This window comes from Polistes canadensis, unplaced genomic scaffold, assembly GCF_001313835.1.
Source record: "Polistes canadensis isolate GaletaPanama2010 unplaced genomic scaffold, ASM131383v1 scaffold_68, whole genome shotgun sequence".
Classification (NCBI taxonomy): Eukaryota; Metazoa; Arthropoda; class Insecta; order Hymenoptera; family Vespidae; genus Polistes; species Polistes canadensis.
In genome coordinates, this window is record NW_014569615.1 from 596,262 (window position 1) to 618,600 (window position 22,339).

The window sequence follows — 22,339 nt, forward strand, 5'->3', positions numbered from 1 at the left end:
AAAAAAAAAAGAGAGACATAAATTCTCTTTCGGCATTGTCGAAGAATATGATTAATAATTAATTCATTATATTTTAACGAACGTGAACGAGGATAATCGATAAAGTATAGTTCTCGTAGTCGCTTTGCGATCAACTTCGATAGATCGTCTATGATTAACCAAAAGATCAATTAACCTTTTCTAAATTAATTTAAAAAGCTAATATATAAATAATTTTTATGAAAAAAACACAAATCCAAGTTTAAAAAAAAGCATTTGAAAAGCTTTCTTCGTTAATGCTTTTCTTTTTTTTTTTTTGCAATAAAATGTATAAATTAATTTTCCTCCTGAATCGTTTAGGAAATATTAAAACAATGTAAATTGCATAATTTTTTACGGTAAAAGTTTAAGTCAGTGAATTTTAGTTGAACATAGACGATTCGTTAATGTGCACTTTGGTATACGAATATATATTTATATATATATATATATATATATAATATAATTAATTACACGCACATACTTACATACATACATACATACATACATGCATTCGTACACATACACCGCATACACACAGAGGACACGCGTAAACATACGATCAGCGTCATTATGCACATTCAATTTGCATCCATTGGTTTTTACAAGAGATCCTAATACGTAAATGTGTAATAGTACAAGCAAGACCAAAAATTAATAACGCCAGAGAAAAAAAATATGGAAAAACGAATCAGATCCGTCTAACGTTAAATCTTATTTCGTTTTCCTTTATAATCTGGTTTTTCTTTTTTTTTTTTTATTTATCTTTTCTTTTTTCGAAAATGATTTTTATAATTTGTATTTAATACAAAAATTGATCTATCTCGCGTTTGTGTGTTAATCATGTTGCTTTCTGTTTCTTTCGGTTCTTTTTATTGTTGTTGTTGTAGTTATTGTTTGTTTTCATTTTTATATTTCTCGTATCATTTTCTCCATCCTCTCTCGAACGTAGAAATATTGTCATTAGTATAATATAGGTACGATACGGGTCAGGTACAATAGTAGCATATCTCAGGATCGATCTGTCTTATTTCTTTTTTCTTTTTCTTTCTTCCCCTTTTTCCTTTTTTCCTTTCCTTTCTTTTCTTTTCTTTTCTTTTTTCTCTTTTGTCGAAGAGAGGACGAAGATCTAACGTTCTCTTATTTATTTATTTAATTATTTTTCCACATACTCTTTTGTTTTTCATCATGTAATGTAATTAAATTAAATTAAATTAAATAAAATTAATCAATCAATATTATATAACATCGTATCGATCTTTATACACGTTGTGCAATTATTATTATTATTATTGTATAATTTTGTATTAATTAAACATTATAATTCTTCATTGCAACGAATGACGATGTGGTAAACGATTGTTTCATATATTTCATTTTGTTTCCGTTTTTTCTTTTTTTTTATATATATTCCGTGTTCGCTTTTCTTCTTATTAAATTATTTTTTTCTCCTTTTTTTTTTTTTTTTAACTCACGTCACAAAGTAATCGTAATATAATATAATATAATAGAATGTAATAGGAATAAAGATACTTTGACATAAGAAAGAACAAAAAATAATATAATAAGAAAAGAAAAACTAAACGTTGGGCGCGAATGACGAATGGAAATGAAAATTTCACATTTTAAACGCATACATATATATATATATATTCGAATGGAAATTTTCATTTTCGTCTCTCTTGTCAATTTGATTGAAATCGAAATACGTTTATCAATAACGTTTTTAAATGAAGCTTTTTTTTTTTTTTTTTAGTCATAGGACACTGACATATATATATATATATATATATATTTTTTTTTTTAATGACTATTGGTCCGCCTGTTCGTTGATCTCTTCATTATCATCATCGGATGGTGTTGACGTCCTATCGTGATTCGTGCAATTTTCTGTCGAACATTTGGATTCCGCGATTTCGATCCAATGCCGTTTGTTATTCCTCACACCTTCGACCAAAGGTTCCAATTTTTCCGAAAGTATTGCGAATGCCTAAAAAAAAATTATATATAATTAAACATTAAACATTAATTTAATATTGGGAAACCAGAAATGCAACTATAAAGGGGAAGTAGAAATGTTTGAAAATTCATATCTTCGATTTTACAATTTTTTGTTGAAACATTATTAATAAAAAATCTTACATTGACAGTAAAAATATTCTTCGATAGACGAAATATATTTTTGTTTGATATAAACGATAATACTTGGATATATTTAAATGTAAAATAAAATGTGTATGAAGAGCTGAACTCGTGAGATATTTAATAACACATTTTGAAGAAAATTAGGATAATTTAAAAAGAAAAAGAAAAATATTGTTGAACTATTAATTGATACCTCATAAATGGGAAGGCAAATCGAATCGATGAAGCCAACTTGCATGATCGGCAATTGGTCCTCTTTTTCCCTATTCATAATATCCTGCAATAATGCACAAAAAAATTATAATATTTAATGATATAGTTTCTTTCAACGATCTCGCGTATTGGATTGGCAACTAAGCAATTGCGGATTTTTTAATTGGTAACTAAGTGAGGGTGGTTACTTTAATATAAACCTACAGGTCCCCTCTCTTTCTCTCTCTTTCTTTTTATATATATAAAGAAATTATGAAAATAAATTTTAAATTAATAATATTATAATTTATTACTAAGTTTAATTCTTAGTAATAAATTATATTTCTACTACTAAGTTACATTCTTACTACTAAATAGTGTTCAAAAAGTTATGGTAGGATAACGGTTTTTAAAAATTGACTCTATATATAAGATAGTGAAAACTTATGACTGTAATAAAAATGATGTTATATTGACTTATGAACATAACTATCAAGTTGCTGAGGAAGTCCCTAATAGGGACGAAACGTTCAACGGATAAATAGATTGTTCATCTAATTTAAACCTGTCCAAAAAATAACGTCCCTAAGAATTAAACTTAGTAATAATATTAAAAAAAATTTTGGATAAGAAACAAATTTTTATTATATTAACATTATAATTTATATAATTGAATATATAATAAAGAAAAAAATCCGCAATCCACATTTAGTTAGCAACCCAATATAAAAATAAACGAAAAGATAAAAAAAAAAAACAATTCAAAGTTATAAATAATGAAATACTTACTATAGGGGTAATATTTAACGTTCGCCTTTCTATATCACCCTGTTCGAAAAATTCGCTGCTAACTAATTCGGCAACCCTTTTTTCAACTTCCCATGGTTTCGTAATGGCCGCCAAATCGCATACGGTCATCAGCATGCCGCGTAAAAGTTCACGATGATCACCGTATGCCCAATTATAACCGCCACCTCGTGCCAAACTGAAAAAGGCTCCCCTTTTTCGAAAATATACAGCAAGATCCGTCGATAGTATAGCTTCCTCAAGAACCTTTACCACTCGAGAATATTCTTCCGGTGATAGATTAGATAATATTTGATTACCCTGACTGCTTAGTATCATTAAACATTGATCAAAATGATGATGTTCCATCGTTGATGTTGAATAAAGTTGTGCCAAGGGTGAGGAAGCCCTTTTTAAAAATCATAAAAATATAATAAAATCAATGAAGAATTATTTTTAAATATATGAATATATTTTTTAAATCGTAAATTTGATACAATATATTAATTTTCATTAATTATATTATATATACTTACTTGATTTGAAATGAATTGTTAGTACCACGATGATCAAGATCGTGACAGAGACAAGCAATTATCAATGCCAGACATTCGATTTCACCGAAAACCTTCCACCATTGTGTAGCCTATGTATTAATAAAAAAACAAAAACAGAAATAAATAAAATTTCATTATATCAATATATATACATATATACATTTTAAAATAACAATACTGAGATAAAAGATTTAATTAATGTGTAACGTAATCGATTAAGATTAACTCACTGTTAATATTGCGAACATCATTTGTGCGACATTGAAGGCGTGTCGCCAATTGTGATAAGTTACGTTACGATAATTTTTTTTAACGCTTAGCAACCATCGACATAATACGTCGTAATCAATGTGAAAACGTTCGACAAAGTCAAGATCAAGAAACATTCTTAAACATGCTGTTAGAGTTTCGTCATCCTCCATGTAAATGTCATCGAATTTGAAATCGTGTAATTGAAAATGCGCCGAGGATGGTACTCTTAATCCCTGTGAACAACAAAAACAACAACAACAATAAAAATGTATTTCAAAAATAATCTAAATGCGAGACTGATAATATTTAAATACTTATATACGAGTTAAACCTTTTTTCTTGTTTACATGTAAAATCAATTTAACCAAACTTTTACATTTTTGTCTTTATCTATTCGAATTTTATCATCATCCATGAATTTTACATCGAAATTAATACAATAAATTTGCTTGATAATTCTCGATTTATTTTTTTTGCAAATCGATTTGACAAATAAATGACACGAATTGTTATAAATTAAGAGATAATATTAAACAAATGTATATATTATTCAACGTTATTATTATTCGTAGGAATAATAAATTATATAGGAATATCTTAAATATAGAAAAATAAATAAGAAAAATTTGTCTAACATTTTATACGATTTATTTGATAATTATTATTATATAAAATTGTTAGATCGTTCAGAAAAGTAATTTCGTTCTTTATTAAGAGAAATATCTTTTAATCGGTGAAATTACTTTACTTCGGCTAACCTAGTTGAGATTATAAGAACAACGTAATACCATTAGCCAAGATAAACATCATCATTTTAAACTCTCCTTTTCTTCTTAATCCCTATAATGGTCTATTTAAGTAAATACATATATACACATATACACATATATATATACGTATTTATAAGAAATTATAAAGAAGAGACTAACCCTCAGTCTTTGAGCATCCTCTAAAGAAGCCGATGCATGGTAACTCAATACTTCCAAGGTTACACTTTGTTTGGCCATCGCTACCACAGCTTTCTCGTACCTGTAAAAATAAAATTATAATTAACAACATATATATATACACACACATGTATACACGTACAAAAGAAAAAGAAAAATAAAATAAAAGATACATAATTAATAATTTCAATAAATTTGATTTCACATACTGACATGTGCGTATTGTGTATGCCCATGCCGCAGAAAATGGCGAACGCCTCGACAAAGTTCTCGTCATTTTTCGTAAATTGTAGATCATCGAATTTGTTGATCAATTGTATAACCCCAATTATTTGCCCGGATGAATTCTTTATGGGCATGCAGAGAATGGTACGATGTCGGAAACCCGTACCTTCGTCCACCGATGGATCAAATCTTGGATCTTCGTAAGCATTTGGTATACTGACCGTCTGAAATAATATATCATACAAACGATTTATTATAATAAACACATTTATTCGCGAATTATTCAAATTTATTTGAAATAGATTTAACAAAGACTTTATATATCGGATCTTGAAACATTGTTTCTTTTTTTTTTTTTTTTTTTTTTTTGGTAAACTTTACACATTTTATGGGATTCCCCTTTTTAGGTATATATACACTGTGCAAGCAGTAAGACCTAATATTTAAACGTTTCAAAGAAAACAAAAGGGAAAAAGTTGAACGTGCATTCTCTTATATTATATAACAAGTCGTTTCGCGTTAAATGGGAAAATACATTTTTTACAGTTTATTATTATTAATGATATTAGTTGGCGTACCAATATGCAAATACGAAATCCCACCGACAATGTTTTTCTCCAAGGTATTCTCTATTTCATTAAAAATTTATTCCAATATCTTTGTATTCTCACCTACGTTTTCGTCTAACCATTTCACGTTAAATGGAAAAAGAAAAAATACATTTCGTACAATTTTATTATTAATATTAGTTGACGTTAGAAACTTGAAAGTTCAAAATACCAATATGCAAAAATAACGAAATCCTACTAATGTATTTTTTTACTCTAGTATTTTATTTTCCGTTCTAATTTATTCTAATATCTTTGTATTCTCACCTACGTATTTGTCTACCCAGTTCACGTTACATGAAAAAAAAAAATACATTTTTTATAGTTTATTATTATTAATGATATTAGTCAGCATACAAATGCTAGTAACAAAAAAAAATTAGAAATCCTACTAATGTTTGTTTCTTTCCTAATATATTCTATTTCGTTCAAATTTATTCTAATATCGTTTGTATTATCACCTAAGTCTTTGTCTAGTCAATGGTTTTTCCAATAAAACCTGTCACTTACAAATTAGTATTTTAAACGCGATTAGATCCTTATCCATACTCGCCACGTGACCGGTTGCTCATCTTAATCGATGCGATTTTATGACGTTAATAATATATGAACTACTACTGTGTATATATATATATATATAATAATTGACGTCATTTAATTTAACGTTATGTAATTTTCTACATTAACCAACCAGTTTCCTCGTCACATTTTGCACCGATGATTTTTTTCTCAAGTACCTTTATCAACGCGAAAATACCGCAACATTGTTTTTTTTTTTCTTATCGTCTTATGTAACTCAAGTTTCATCACGATTCGTTGCCAAAAAAAAAAAAAAACACGTAATCGATAACATAATCGTTCTGTAGATATTAATTTTTTCCATACGCCCCATAATATCGAGTAATTTATTAATCGAATTAAAACAATTGATTATTTTCTCAAACTTTTTCGTTATTTAATTCATTGGTGTTTGATTTTTAGAATTTTATTTTTTTGGCAATTTAATATTCGAGGCAAAGAAATTATAAAAAAAAAAAAAAAAATTATACACCGCGGGGTGAGTTGAAAAGAAAGACCCTTCATCCAATCACACGAGAGGGATTGAAAAGTTTTGAGCTTTATGGTTTCCCACGCCGTGGCAAGCTTAAAAGTTTTCAACCCTTCTGGTTGGTACTTGGCTCGAAACTTTTCAGTTCTCCTTGTAGCCTGGGGTCAAAACTTTTCAAGCTTTCTCGCGGTAGGCTCAAAACTTTTATTATATATATATATACCTTTTCTATAATTTATTTTTTTTTTTTTTAGAATAGTACGTGAAACTTCTCCCTTCGTTTTGCACAATGTATTGTATTATAGTATTTTAATAAACCTGTATTAACTATGTGTAAAGTTGGAAACAAAAATCGTTGCTTTTTCAAGGATCCAACAAAGTTGTTGTAATTATTGTATATGCATAACTGATATCAAAAATTCATACTTATTTTCTATAACAAATAAGTAACATTAGTAATTGTAAATCAATCTTAAATGGATATTTAAATTCGATCGTATTTACGTATGTTCGTTCGAAATAATTATTCAGTTTGTAATATCTCGGTAAGGAAAATACGTTTATTGTATTAATTTCTTTGAATTAAAAAAAAAAAAAAAAARAAAACTCAAGGTGGATTATTGCTTTTTAGATTTTTTCTTTTTCTCTTTTTTTTTTTTCTTTTTTTCCTTTTCGTTAAAAAATTATTCGACTAATTCGTCGCGTTGTACTACGTACTACTCTTTTCTTTTTTTTTTTGTTTTTTTTTTTTTTTTTTTTAATTCGTACTCATAAGCTCTTTCTCTATTTTTCTATTTTTCTTACACGCTTTCTTTTTTTTTTTCCTTTTTTTTCTTTTTTTTATTATAATTATTCTCTTATTTAACACCAAACCTATCGACGATTTATTATACGTTTTTATTTCTTTTTTTTTTTTAATCCAATAAATAAAAAACAATTATATTGTAAGAACGAAATATGTAAGAAATGAAACGTCTGTCTAATTTAAAATATTTTCATTGAAAAATTTCATTAAAAATTGTTCGTCGTCATACGGTTCGGTGTTAATTTATGATATAGTATAAATAAATAAATAAATAAATAAATGAATGAATAATAAAAATAATATATTTAATATATAATTTTGCTTACCTCGTACGAGAATCAGAATCTTCGCCAGTAAGATCGTTAGCCTCGAAATCGAAGACGCGTGAAAAGCTTCCTTTCGATGCCTTATGAACCAATAATACCTATCGATAACGTAAAAGAACATTCCGAACAATTGTACTATGTTATAAAAAAAAAAAGAAAAGAAAAAAAGAAAAGAAGTGACAATGAATAAATTCGTACCTGTACTCGTTGGCATTGAATTAAAGATTGCGTGTGGGTTAAAATTCTGAGGACCATATGTTCTATCGTACTTTGTTCCTCGAAGATCATTCTAGCTAGATCCAACAGCACCTGTCGTAGACGTAACGATCCTTTATTAAATATACCTATAGATATGTATGTCTATCAATAGTATAAACTTAAATAATATATACTTTTGTTAATAACAAAAGTTATTCTTTTTTGTTATAACATACCTGATTCCTTTTAACTTCCAATTGACTCTTTTCGTATAATTGAGCGTTCCTCAAACCGATACCGCAAAATTGCAAATAACCGGCAAATATTTTTTCGTCTTGCGCGGTGAATTGTGCCTCTCCACCTAATTTGTTGATAACCTGGGCAACTCCGACAACGTCACCGTTGCAATCCTTGATCGGCATGCACAATAATGCTCTCGTTCTGTATCCCGTAAGTGCATCGATCTCTCGATTAAACCTCGAATCCTTAATAACAATGATTAGAAATCATTTAATATAATTATCGTACAATTTTGAACAAAACAACAACAACAACAACCAATGAGAAAAATAATCCAAAAGTAATTTAAACAACTTTATAAAGTCATTTTAATTAAGAGTAATCTTCGAAGGTAAAGGAATGTTAAATAGCAAACCTTATAAGCGTCTGGTATGTTGACGGGTTCTCCACTTTCAGCAACGTAACCAACTATCCCAGTACCCCATGGAATCTTGATTTCGTCTTTCTTTTCCATCTCGAGTAGGGTTGACCTCGAACAAACGTCGAAGAGTTTAGAAACGAGACACCTACTTCTCGAATAGGATTGACCGTAATTTTGGTTGCCGAATCGTCGTGAACTTCCATTGTTATCGTTATTGTTAATGCTAGTATCGTGATTTTGCAATAATGGTATGTGTCCGCCACCTCTTTCCCCTTGGACCAGGAACAATGAACCGCGATCTGCGTGAAGCAAAGTGCTCACGTTTTGAAGGATCTTGTGACACAATGATCTTACGTCCAGCTCGTTACAAATGTCCTTGACCTGTTTTAAAAACGCGATTTATTAATAATAATATACTTGTTAGTTTATTGAACAAACATGCAAACAAACAAAAATGGAAAATAAACGTACCAGTTCGAAAATGAGATCCTTCTCGTCGAGATGCCTAAGCTCGTGCCTAGATCGTCTTTGGGTTCGTGCAGAATTAGTTGAACCAACCGGTTGTCCACTCGATTGATCAGTATCACCTGAAGAAACACTGAGGAACGTGGGTGTACCGTCGATCGTATTGACGATTGGTTTCAAAAGACCACCCCGCTCAAATTCATGAGCAGAGATCTTCCTGACCGGGGTGGTAGCACCAGAGCCACCGCTTGAAGCACCTCGACCAGATGACGATGAACCACCACCGGCGTGTGTTGGACTAGACAGTTCTATGCAACTGCTCGATGAGGACGTTGGTGTCGCATGCGACACTAACCACATGTCTACCGTTTGTCGTGTCACCTTTCTAACAAACACAACAGAGAAAACAAAATGACAAATTCATTTTTGTCAATTAACCAACATAATTCAATTGAAATAATTAAACTATTGCACAAACCCAAATATAAGTAATATTTCTAATGAACACGACAAAGAAAACAAACAAAATGACATTTTTATCAATTAACCAACAAAATTCGATTGAAATAATTAGACTATTGCAACTGAAATATAGATAACATAATCAATATTACTTTGGGATAGTTGGTTAGTTAGTTAAAGTTACTATTTATCTGATAACGTATTTCTATCTCGTACCGACATTATGACGCGGATGTGCGGATTGCGCGCTGTCGTCATTAATTTAGTCGTTTGCATAATTGACAGGAACACACCACGGTGCAACTACGCATTCGATATGCAACGGATGACGCCGCGCGTAACATCCTAACTGTTATTTTTCACCGACAATCACCGAAATATTATCTATTATACATACAAGTATATAGATTTTATATATTTCATACAAAATTAATCGTCATTCGTGTTCACGACTCAACCCCAACAAATTAATTTATTAATTATATTTGTTTTTGTGTTTATACTTATATCAAACTCGTTGCACTTTGTACGAGCCTATAATCAAATTTTCATTTCTTATATCAAATTGAAAAATAATCACACACATTAATTTAAGATTATTAATTAAATAAACAAAACACACACACACATTGTTTTGTACAAAATTCGTCGCGATTAGAATTTTCTTTCGTGTTAATTTTGCAATCAATCGAGTTTAAACTCTTTTCCGAATAATTCAACGATAATATAATGACTAAATGGAATGCAGTATACATATATCTATACCGACATTATTATAGGACCGAAGCGTTAAACAGGAACCATTAATATTCGTGGTATCGACATAATTCATATACGCCCACGACTATTGTACCTTCCAACTCGGTCTTGGACTTATTAGTAAGTACTCTATTGGGAATAATCAATGTGCATTCATATCTCATAGATATCTTACCTATACAATCATATTTTAAATACCCACTCGATATTAGTAATAAATATATTACTAAACCTGTATTTATATCAGAAAGAAGAAACCTTTAATCCACCTAACATTTCGATCTCGTATTATTTATCTATCGAGGGTCGAGGGGAGAGGGGAGGAAACGGGATAGATAAAATCAAATAGAGTACTTATTAGGGTGAAATCAGAAAATTAGGTTTGTTTCAGATAAATACAATTTTGTTTGGATCAATTCAATAAAATTATTTGATATAGTGAAATATTAATTATGAAAAAAAAGACTTTTGTGGTTCACCCTAATATTACAATTATAGACAAAAAAATATATAAATAATGGTGTTATACTAATTTGATTGGTAAAATCAAACCTGAGGAAATAATCGTTGACGAAGTCAGGGTGCTCGTCCAACCAGGCTTCCATTCGTGCATATTCCGGATCGTATACGGTCGTAGTCGAGGTGTAATAACTTCCCGTTGATTTTCCATCTTGCACCTGTTGCAACATACCCTGACCCGCCGCCATAACGCCCTGCACCCCTTGCACCCCCTGCAGACAAGGAGCTGCCGTCTCCGCCGTCATCCTCGGCTCCTCGATGCTCCGCAAGTGCAGGCCTAAAGGAAACAAACAAATGACTTTAAGTTAACTCGATTTCACATCCATTCTTTCCTTCTTATTTATTTTGTTTATTTTTTTAACGAAGTTTTATCTTTTTTAAAGATTTCAAGAAACGTCAGTCGTTGTAACACGAACAAACCTGGATTAAATTAACCAAATGAAAAATGGGGGTGAGAGAATGTGAGAAAGTAGTTTTATTCTTAATCTTTTCACTTTTTTCTACGTCCCTCCCCTCTCCACCATTCCTTTTTGTTTTTTTTTTTTTTTCCTTTTTTTATTATAATAAGTAACTTTGACGTCTTTTCATATTATGATAGAACCGAACAATGTTTCATTTTCTTAAGAAACACGTTTCGCTATACGAGAGGGGTTTTAATTTAATCTTATCAATTTTAAAGAGATGCCTTATCTATACTAAAGTAATATTTTTTCTCGCGTGTTACTATTAAGATTAATCGAAATAAATGTTCATCATTTAATTATCATAATATATAGAATTGAATATAATCATTATAACATTTTTTATCTATTGTATAAAATAAACTTTCTATTATTTTTCTAAGGATCTATATGCAATGAATAATACTATAATACACCCGACAACGATACTGTGTATCTGTGTGTCAGCATATCTCACGCGATGATCCTAGGAAAAGAAACTTTCTAATTGCTATTATAATTTATAACTTAATATACACAAAGATTTTAATATATTCTTCATAGTTTAACGAACTCACAGAACACACTACACACTCTCTCTCTCTCTTTCTTTTTTTTATCTTTAATTATTAATTCATAGATCGAATGAAATTCTATATATATATATATATATATATATATATTAATTGAATAGGTGTACAAAATCTTGGTATTGCTATAATATTCTTTTTGTTTCTTTTCTTTTCTTTTCTATTAAAATAAAAATGACTTGGAAAAAGTTGGTCCGCTTATGCTGACTCAAATAAATTTGCACTGTCAATGTGTACACATAATAATATATATATATACGTATGTATATTCATTTACATACATAGGCGTACCAAGTTACGGCACGTCTCTAAAACCTCAAGTCTTGTGTAAACGAGATAGGAGGTAAGTTGCACAGAGTTTTGAGTACCCTTTCCTTCAGCACTTGTAGAGAAGAACCTCTTCTGTGTACCGTCTGTCTACGTTATATGGGATCCTCTTTCATCAATTTGCAGAACCATCGCTTCCTACCACGAATTTCATAGATAATGGTACAGCAAGTAGTCTGAACGAATTCGTTGGTTTTTGATTTTCTTTCTTTTCTTTTCTTTTTGTTTTTCTTTTTCTTTCGTATATACGTATACGTTAAAATTTAATATTCGCGTTTCACAACTTTCAATTTCAATTTAATACGAATACATTTTCTAATCATTATTTCTCTATATGATAATTTTTATATTTTTATTAATTTATATAAAAATCAAAATTAATATAAATGTTTTTAATATTATACAAATTTCATGATTGGTTTTCACAATTTGATATTATAATTTTTATTCTAATTTATATTTTATTTTATATATTATTTCGATGCAAATCACCATGATTGGTTTTTATATTTTAAAATTATAATTTTATACCTTTCGTAATACTATTAATTATCAATTTTATCTCTTAAGCAATTTCATTTATTTTCTCTCTCTAAAGTTTTAGTAAATTAGTAATAAATTAAGTTAGAGAAACATCGGTCCATTTGATAACAACTCGTGATAGATTTGAACGAGCTTTAGGAAGGATAGATGTCACGTCGTAGAAACCATCAACTGTCGGTTTTAATTAAATTTTCCAATCAATTAAGGTTACCGTGTAGCTACATAGTCCCAAACTGTTACGAGTAAGTACTTATATAAGTGCATACATACTACCGTACATATGTACACACGTATATATATATATATCCATACACGATTCGAATGTTTTATTCGTAGAAATAGGTGTGACGAAGAAAAAGAGAGAAAGAGAGAAAAAAAAAAAAGGAAAATGCATACTTAAAGTAGTATCTATATAAAGAAATAAATGAATTTATTTTTCCTTGTATTATTCAAAAAATATATTTTGCAATAAACACACTTTAAATTTTACGACAATCTTACATTATATGTTTACAAAGAAAAAAGAAACTAATGACGTTTGCCTGAATACATTATTATAAATTATTTTTGTTATAAAACGTCGATTGATATGAAAAAAATAAAAAGAAAAAAGAAATAGAGAGAGAGAGAGAGACGCGAAAATTGTGATAAAAATAAAATCTTTGGTAGTAACCCGATCGATCGGTTCATTGAACCGTTTTATATAATGCATATTATGGAATATCTATGACCGTGGAAGATGTCTTCAGATATTTTTATCTTCTCTTTTTCCTTGGAACATCCACGATAATAAATTCTATATTCGACAGGATGTCATAGCATTGGTAGGAATCGATCCTGAAAGTACATTCGCCTCACTAGAACGACCAACATAATTTAAAATACATTCCGTTTTAATATATCTCACGTATTTCATTAATATTTGTTTCGAATTATCTTTTATTAAACAAATTCTATAATCATTTTCTATCCTGTAAAAATTATCCAAATTTTATACGAATGAATAAGTGAGAAAGGAGTAAATATTATTTATTATTTATATGTTTTTAATCTTAGTAGATATTATTTATTATTTATTATAAAATAATTTAAGATTACTATATATATATATATATATATATATATAAAAGTGGAATAAAACAAAGTTATTGCATTTGCATAGAAAAAAAATTAAAGGGTGTCCAATATTCGACTCAGTGAAGTAAAGTAATGCGACTGAAATATAATAATTTTATGAACACAATAATAAAAGAGAAAAATAGAAAGAAAAACACCATAGAAAATAGCAGGAAGTTCGGTGAATATACGGGAACGTTAAAAAAAAAATATATATATATATATATATATATAAAATAAAGGAAAATTTTATAAGTATATATTCGCTAGCGTAATAATATATTAATATTAAACATTTATTTATATTTATATTTTGTATTATTCTTTTCGAAGAATAATTGGACAGCCCTGTGATACCATCGTGTGCATTATTATTACGCTTAAAAGATTATGTTCAGGGAAGAGGAAAAATTTTAACAACGACGTAATTTATCGGAAAATGGTTTACACTGTTGAGTTGTCACTGTAGTATGGTAGTAGATCATTTTTACAACCAGACTAATTATCGTGAGCTCTTCGAGGGTGAAAGTAAAGAAGGGAAAGGGATAATAAAAAAAAAAAGGGAAAGAGAAAGGGACTAAAGAATGATAATTGAAATTATTTTCTTATCAAAGTCGATTCATAGTCTCGAAAGTTTAATTAATATACCATGAAGCAAATTAATTAAAAAAAAATAAAATAAAATACAAATGAGAAAGATAAGAAAATCTTCTCTTTATTCGAGTAAATCGAAATATTGTTTAGAAATAGTGACTCACGTTTGCGTATTGATCGTGTGTCTAGCTTTGTTTGATCAGGGAAAGACTAAAGTGTGTGTGTGTGTGTGTGTGTGTGTGTGTATGTGGCATAGTAAATGAATCATTGGATTATAGGGATTTTATGGTGACAGTAAAATCTCTATATAATACAATTTATTCTAATTTGTATTGTCATTCATATGAGAAAAGAATTTCAATTTAAACAAAAAATAATTACATTGAAGATATTATATGGGATTATTATATAGAAAATATATATATTAAATATAATTATATAAAAAGTATATCACATAAGTATCTCGTGAATAATTATTAATTAATAATTATTTTTTCTTTTTTTTTTCTTATTAACAGTAGAAGAAATTAATTGCTACCTGATCGAATTTAAATATCATTCAATTGAAATTTTTCCTACTATTAGTTTATTATTCTCTCATAATTATTAATCGTTCGTGGAAGGAAAAAATGTGAAAAAAAAGTAAAAAAATAGATAAATAAAAGAGAGAGAGAGAAAAAGATAGCAGAGTGGTGATCATAAAACGCACTAATTCATCTGTGAAGAAAACGAGGAATCACATCGTTGATTAACGAATTAGCATGGGGTTTTTATTTTTTTTTTTGTCGAGGAATAAGCCAGAAGCCACGTAGGAAATTTACCGAGTACACCGTGTCGTATTTTTCCATTGATCTTGACTGACATACTCTCTTACTTGCATATACGTTTAAAGCATACCAAAAGGTAAAACGGAAAAAAGACAAAACAAGAAAGTGCAAGAAAGAGAGAGTGAGAGAGAGAGAGAAAGGGGTTAGCTATATAATAATAATCTCAAATGCAAAACGTATGAAAATTATTCTGGCGTGTAGCCAATTTCTTAACGATCGAACGAAGGACGAATTTCTTACTTGCTTGAAAACGCCATGGTAAAAACATTTTTTATTAATGATTCATATAAATTCTTTCGTAATATTCTAAAATTCGACATTTAAAGTTTATTTATTTTCATTGAGATCGTTCAAAAATGAATAACGATTTAAAAATAATATTATATCGTATGTACGTACGTGCGTACACATACGATAAAAATAATTGCGTAATTTGAAAGACAAATATTTGAAATATTTCGAATATTTTATTAAAAGAGGTTCGAATGTTCAACCCTGAATGAAATGTTTGAGGGAGAATCAAACATTTCGGAAAATAATCGTATCGTTTAAATGAAAAAATAAATATATCAAGGAGAAATAAATAATGATGAAATATAGGTAATACTTGTACGTATTTTATTACGTAAATACGTAATTAAATAATCGTGTCGTTTGAATACAAAAAAAAAAAATATATATATATATCAAGGACGAGTAAAGAATGATCGAATGCGTAAGCAACATTGACGAAATTCTTACGCAAGAATCGACATTTGGATAATAATATGTAATCGTATTGTTTAAATAAAATAAAAAAATAAACAAAAATATATATATATATTAAGGACGAGTAAAGAATGATCGAATGCGTAAGCAACGTTGACGAAATCCTGACGCAAGAATCGACATTTGGAAAATAATATGTAATCGTATTGTTTCAATTAAAAATAATTATATCGGATAAGTGTGAGGAGAATGATAAAATACGATTACGTATTCTGATTATTATATAGATTTCAGATTCGTTATTCGAATGCGTTAACATAATATGAGTTAACGTAATTTTGGAAATGGTTTAACGTGTACGTAAACGAATGGTATATAAACCGATCAAACATAGCTCTGGTAACACAATAGAAATGAGAACTCTCCTCCCTCCTCCTATTCCTTTCAAGTATAACATTGTGCCAATTACTCGAGCTAATTAATAATTCCATTTAATTATCTTGCTTGCGCGCAGTAAACGCGAAAGACAAACGCGTTTTATCTATAATCGAGTAAATATATGTACCTACGGTGAACTTTATAGGGGCCATGCGATTAGATCTATCGATCGGGTTATAATAAACATTATATTTGCATTCTCAAATAGGAAATTAATTAAACCATCTCTCACGCAGTCTTCTAAATGATCTCAAATATATTCGTAGAATATAAATTAATCGATTCATTGGATAGAAAAATCTTAATATGATTTAAATCGATGATTATTAAAATATCGTTTATGCGATATAGAACATTTTCTTATCTAATTGTGAGTAATTAATTCATTATTTTTTATATACATATAATAAACGAATAAATAATAAATTACAAATATATATATATATTCAATATTTACACGTATTTTATAAATCCACACGAACTTTCCAATCAAGTTACTATAGAATAAAAATTAAATCTAACAAAATAATTGTTATTATAACGTTATCGAAAATAATCGTATGTTTTTTTTTTTTACAAAGAAAGAATAATATTTGAAAGTATCCCTAAAATACTATTAAAAATATAGAACACAATAATTCTTATCAATGTTATTTATATATAAATCAATCATACATTTTAAATTAAATAAAAAAGAAAAGAAAAAGTAATATATTTGAAATTAGGACAATATCAGGATAGAAAGATATAAGATAATTATTGGAACTATTTAGAAAAAGGGTACAAATTTCACGTAATGGTTTGAAGTGGAACGTCATTCTCGTACGAAGAAGGGGAATGGAGGGTGGTTACTGGGGGAAGGGTAATACCGATGGATAGGTGTAACAAAGGAGCAGTAAAACTGCAAGAACGATAGGATAGGAAACTGAACAACATGCGGCCTTCGTCTTTGCTTGGCTTGAAACGACCCGATGGCGCCAAGCTGACCTATCCGTTTCGCCGACGCACCTTGTACCCAACTCTCTTACATTAAACTTTTCCTTCGAGAAAGAATAAAAGAGAGAGAGAGAGAGAGAGAGAGAGAGAGAGAGATCTATTACAACTCCTACCTACGTCCTCCTCTCTCTTTCTTTATCTTTTTCTATCTTTTTCTATCTTTTTCTGTCTCTCTCTTTCTATTTTACTCTATCAAACTATGTTACTCTTTTACTTTCTCATTATCTTTTCGATACAACGTTATTATAACATTGTATTTTTTAAAGTTATACTTCTTTTGGCTTGTTTTGGAAAGTGAAGGTTAGATGCGACCGAAAAATCAACACCACGAACTTGTCGATGTTTACGATGCGCGGGAAAAGCAATTTCAAATTTTTACGGCATGAAGTAATTCGTAAATATAAATAAATTAGATTGTACGTATTAATTAAAACCTTTATCAATGGTATTTAATATCTTCACATTTTATTTTATCATATTATCGTTTTTTTGACAAATGTAGAGTATTATTTAATTATCAATATTCTTGTCCAAAAAATATATTAATATATAAGTTTCAAAGGGAGTTATAGACGGTTAATAAATCTGATGAACAATTTATTTTGAACTAGTTGTTAGTGTTAGTGTTAGCGTTATTTTCAACTAGTTCCAAATAAATTGTTCATCAGATTTATTAACCGTCTATAATTCCCTTTGAAACTTATATATTAGTAGAGTATTATATTGGTACGCGAGATAATTGAAATTATTTTTGAGATTATTGAGGTTATGTTCGTTTTGGTACGCTAATGAAGTATTGCGTACGTAAGTACACACACCAGTTTTTTTTTTTTATAATAAAAGTAACCATGGGGTGTCATAGTAGAAGTAAATTAACGTGAAAAAAAAAGCTTTTGTCTTTTTTTTGGTCTTTTTTTAATCCAAACCAAAAATCCTACTATTGGATTATCGAAAACTTTCTCAATTAACTAATGTAAGTTACCCAAAGTATATGAGGAAAGAAATTAAGTAGTAGATAGTATCGCGAAAATCTTTTTCCTCGTAAGAAAAAATAAGAAAACTATACAACGTCTTAATCCATTCACAGAAGTAGAAGAAGAAGAAAAAGTATAAATAATTGGATTATTTCATGAAAGATAAGAATAGTAAAGAATTAGTTAGTAACAATTTGATTGTTTTTAATCAAATTTTGTTTTACTTTATTCATTTTCTTTGTCATACTTATTAGAGAATTAAAAACACACGAATACGTTATCGTGAATACCGTGAGAGCTCTTCTTTTCGAACATCAAAATGAAAAAAAGAGAGAGAGAGAGAGAGAGAGAGAGAGAAAGAGGGAGATAAGAAGATTGATAAAAAGGAAAAATAAAAGCAAAACAGAGAAACGGGGCAAACGATAAGGAAATAAACGCATCAATTCGTATAGATTCGCATCGTTTAACGACATTTAACTTTCTCTCTGACATATTTAACACTAAAATCCTAAACACGCGATGTTAACTCAAACGATAGCCGCGTTCTGTAATTTGTTAGAGAAAAAAGAAACAAGAAAAAAGATAATGCGATGAAAATACCATAAGATGAACATTATTTAGTTTCTAAATAAGAGGAGAAAATCTATCATTAGTTATCAAATTTGGATTAAATCTTATATTACTATATAAAAATATAGTTTCTTTTTTTTGTTTAAACCAATCATTTAATCGTTCACGATATAAAAATAAGTATACTTAAAGAAATTGTGAAAATGGTTGATTTAATCGTTCTTTTTTTACAAATATTGTTCGTAAATAATATAATGAGAAACGTTTACTAAACAAACGCATTATAGAGTAAAAATTATACGGTAATAGTTGTGATAAAAAATATATTATCACATTTAAAAAATATATAAATAACATATACACATATGTAAACTATTTGATTTATCAAATTTTATTCGGATACAATCAAATTTAAAAACAGCTCGCATTCGATATACAATATTATATCAGTGTGAATCAAAAATTCGTTCATTTTTTATTATATTACAAATGATATATTACAAACTGTATAACATAACACGAATTATTTTTGTCGTGAAAATTTATACGCACAAATTTTATTTATATTCAATTAATTAAAAATACACGCGTACAATTTAACATTTATATTAACAATTTATTTTCACGTATTATCACAAATATATCATAATGTTAACAAATAAACGAATGAATGAATTTTCTTTCAAATTCTTATTCAAATATTATACAATACAATAAAGTGAAAAATAGTTTGCGTAAAACGTGTAATAATAAATAGAATTGATTACACGTACGATTTATACGTATCTTATTTGTTCACATTTATTCTCAATAATAGAAATAACGAATGAACGAGTGAACGAATGAACGAATGAACGAAGAAACGAACGAATAGCAGAAGGCACGAAATGCTCGAGGCGGCCTTCGCTCGGCTTCCATCACGACCTGCTGGCGCCAAGCTAGCAGATCTATCTCTTACGAGTAAGACTCCCCGCAACTTCACTCTATCTCATACACACACACACATACACACTCTCTCTTTCTCTCTTTTTCTTGCAAGAGTAAGATCAACCGCAACCAGACGACTGACTAGTCGCCCGATGCCGATGCAGTCGTTTTGCTGCTTCATTGCATCTTTCTCTCTCTCTTGTTTGCGTTAATTTTTATTATTATTATTATTATTATTATTGTTATTATTATTATTGTACTTTTGTCAGTCTTCTTCCTTGTATAACGTATATCCCTCCAACTCTACCCACACTACCACCCACCTCACCCCATCCTTCCCCCATAGCCCCTTTTTTTCCTTCATTCTCATACGCGATAACAACCGGTTTACTTTGTTGATAACAATGTCACTCGAACTTGGTTTTATTCCATTATAGTTATTTCATATTTTTATTCTATTTTCTTTGACTTACAAGTAATTACCGAAACTTACTCTCATTTCCATTTGATCATATTTTATCAATGAAATTACTATCGTGTTTTAATCGAGACTAAAACTTGGATACGTTATACGCGTTAACTTTTAATGATAATAATGATACTCGATAAACATTCAATGTATTTCATGTTTCGACGAGAGAATGTGTCTATGCATTTATTTATGTCCATTGAGTTAATTAGAATTTAAAGTTTGTAACAAGTAGTCGTCTAGTTGATGATGGTGGTTCATTGTTCTGTTCATCTAACAACAAGCTCGTTAACAAGCAACACTATTGATATCGTGTTACCCACCCATACCCCCAACCACCCCCTCACCCTCCCCACACCATCATTTTGAGAAAACGAACGATGATTTATAAGCCGTTGAAAGCATTGCGGTTTTCACGGTAACGAGGATACACCTTTGTGTTTGTTCTATTTATCCATTTGGATGATTAATAAATACTTATCAAACAATATGTATGTACCTAAAACCCATTTGTGAACGTTTGATTATTATACATGGTGTATGTAAGGATCTATGCGTGCATTTGTTTACTTTAAATTGGAATTGTTGATCCTACTGGGAAATCAGAATATACTTTTACAAGATTATAATATAATGCATCGCGTCTCGACGAATAATAAATAATATTTCAGCAATATTTTTCACTAGTTTATTTTTGCTCTTTTGCATAATACCGTTTACAAGGAATAATATAATCATTTTTTGATAGAGAGTACGTAGATTAATTATATTCTTCTCGTAGGATCGTAATAATTTGTACGGGAAAAATGATATTGTCGGAATTTACTACGATAATAAAAATCAATCATAATTTCATCTGAAAAATAAAATGACAGATATTTAACCGTTATGTAAAATAATATCGTATTCTCAAAGGGATTTTAATAAATAATGTATCATATTAATTAAACACATTTTAGGAACTATATAATTCAATAAACGAAACATAATTTTACTCTATAAAATAAAATAGAGATAATTTAATATATTCAGAAAAATATCGTGCTCCGAGGATTAATAAATAAATGTATTACATTAATTAACAGGATCTCTCTAGTAACAATATATTATTCAACAAGATTATCTTATATTCAATTCAAAATTAAACGATAGAAAAATAAATGTTCTAACGTAAATAATAATTCATTTCAATTGAATAATTATGCTAAGAAAGAGAGAAAACAATTCCAGAAAGTATCGAAATGCATATGCAATCGTATAAGTTATTTGGAAAGAATTTTATTAAATTTTTGGCAAGATATAAATTTATTCTGTTGAAATTCTAGTCTCGTACGGTATAAAAGTCTGCAATGCGGATTAATCTCGTTTCTTCTAATAACGTCTTAGTCTAGTTAAATTCCATCGATTATAGAAGAAGGTTCTAGTAATAGGTTGGATAGGAATAATAGCATGTAACAAACTCACCGGTCTCGATTGCTAATTCAGTTGGTAGTAACAAAAGTGTACAAACAGTTGTCGTTCAGCTTGCACTGGCGCCAACAAGCTGACCTATCTCTTCAACCGCGACAAACGCAGTTTGCTCTACCCTGCTTTTGCTCTATGCAACATGACAAGCTCAATAACCTTGTGGTTTTATAGATTTACCTTCTTCTTTCAATTCAAACACGTTTATCCAATGTACTTTCTCTCTTTCTCTTTCTTTCTGTTTCTTTCTCTCTGCTAACACTTTTTTCTTTATATGTTTTTTTTTTTTTTTTTTACTTTCTTACACTTATCTCTCTTCTCTATTTATTTCTTCTTATTTTTATTATAACGTAGAAATGAAGAGAAAAAAAGAAAAAAAAAAA

General features: G+C 28.9%; 1 protein-coding gene across 1 annotated transcript in view; it reads right to left on the reverse strand.

Moving 5' to 3' along the window:
* Positions 1-778: 778 nt before the first annotated feature.
* LOC106786211 (dual 3',5'-cyclic-AMP and -GMP phosphodiesterase 11-like) overlaps positions 779-22,339 on the reverse strand; it is a 43,838-nt gene continuing 22,277 nt past the window's right edge. The window contains exons 2-14 of the mRNA XM_014747351.1: positions 11,007-11,250; positions 9,240-9,618; positions 8,763-9,149; positions 8,344-8,592; positions 8,108-8,218; positions 7,910-8,007; positions 5,111-5,497; positions 4,880-4,979; positions 3,929-4,183; positions 3,678-3,787; positions 3,145-3,550; positions 2,357-2,440; positions 779-2,008 (exon numbers count right to left, since the gene is read on the reverse strand). Coding sequence (XP_014602837.1) covers positions 1,829-2,008; positions 2,357-2,440; positions 3,145-3,550; positions 3,678-3,787; positions 3,929-4,183; positions 4,880-4,979; positions 5,111-5,497; positions 7,910-8,007; positions 8,108-8,218; positions 8,344-8,592; positions 8,763-9,149; positions 9,240-9,618; positions 11,007-11,250 — 2,990 coding nt within the window. The 3' untranslated portion in view covers positions 779-1,828. The remainder of the gene's footprint in view (positions 2,009-2,356; positions 2,441-3,144; positions 3,551-3,677; positions 3,788-3,928; positions 4,184-4,879; positions 4,980-5,110; positions 5,498-7,909; positions 8,008-8,107; positions 8,219-8,343; positions 8,593-8,762; positions 9,150-9,239; positions 9,619-11,006; positions 11,251-22,339) is intronic.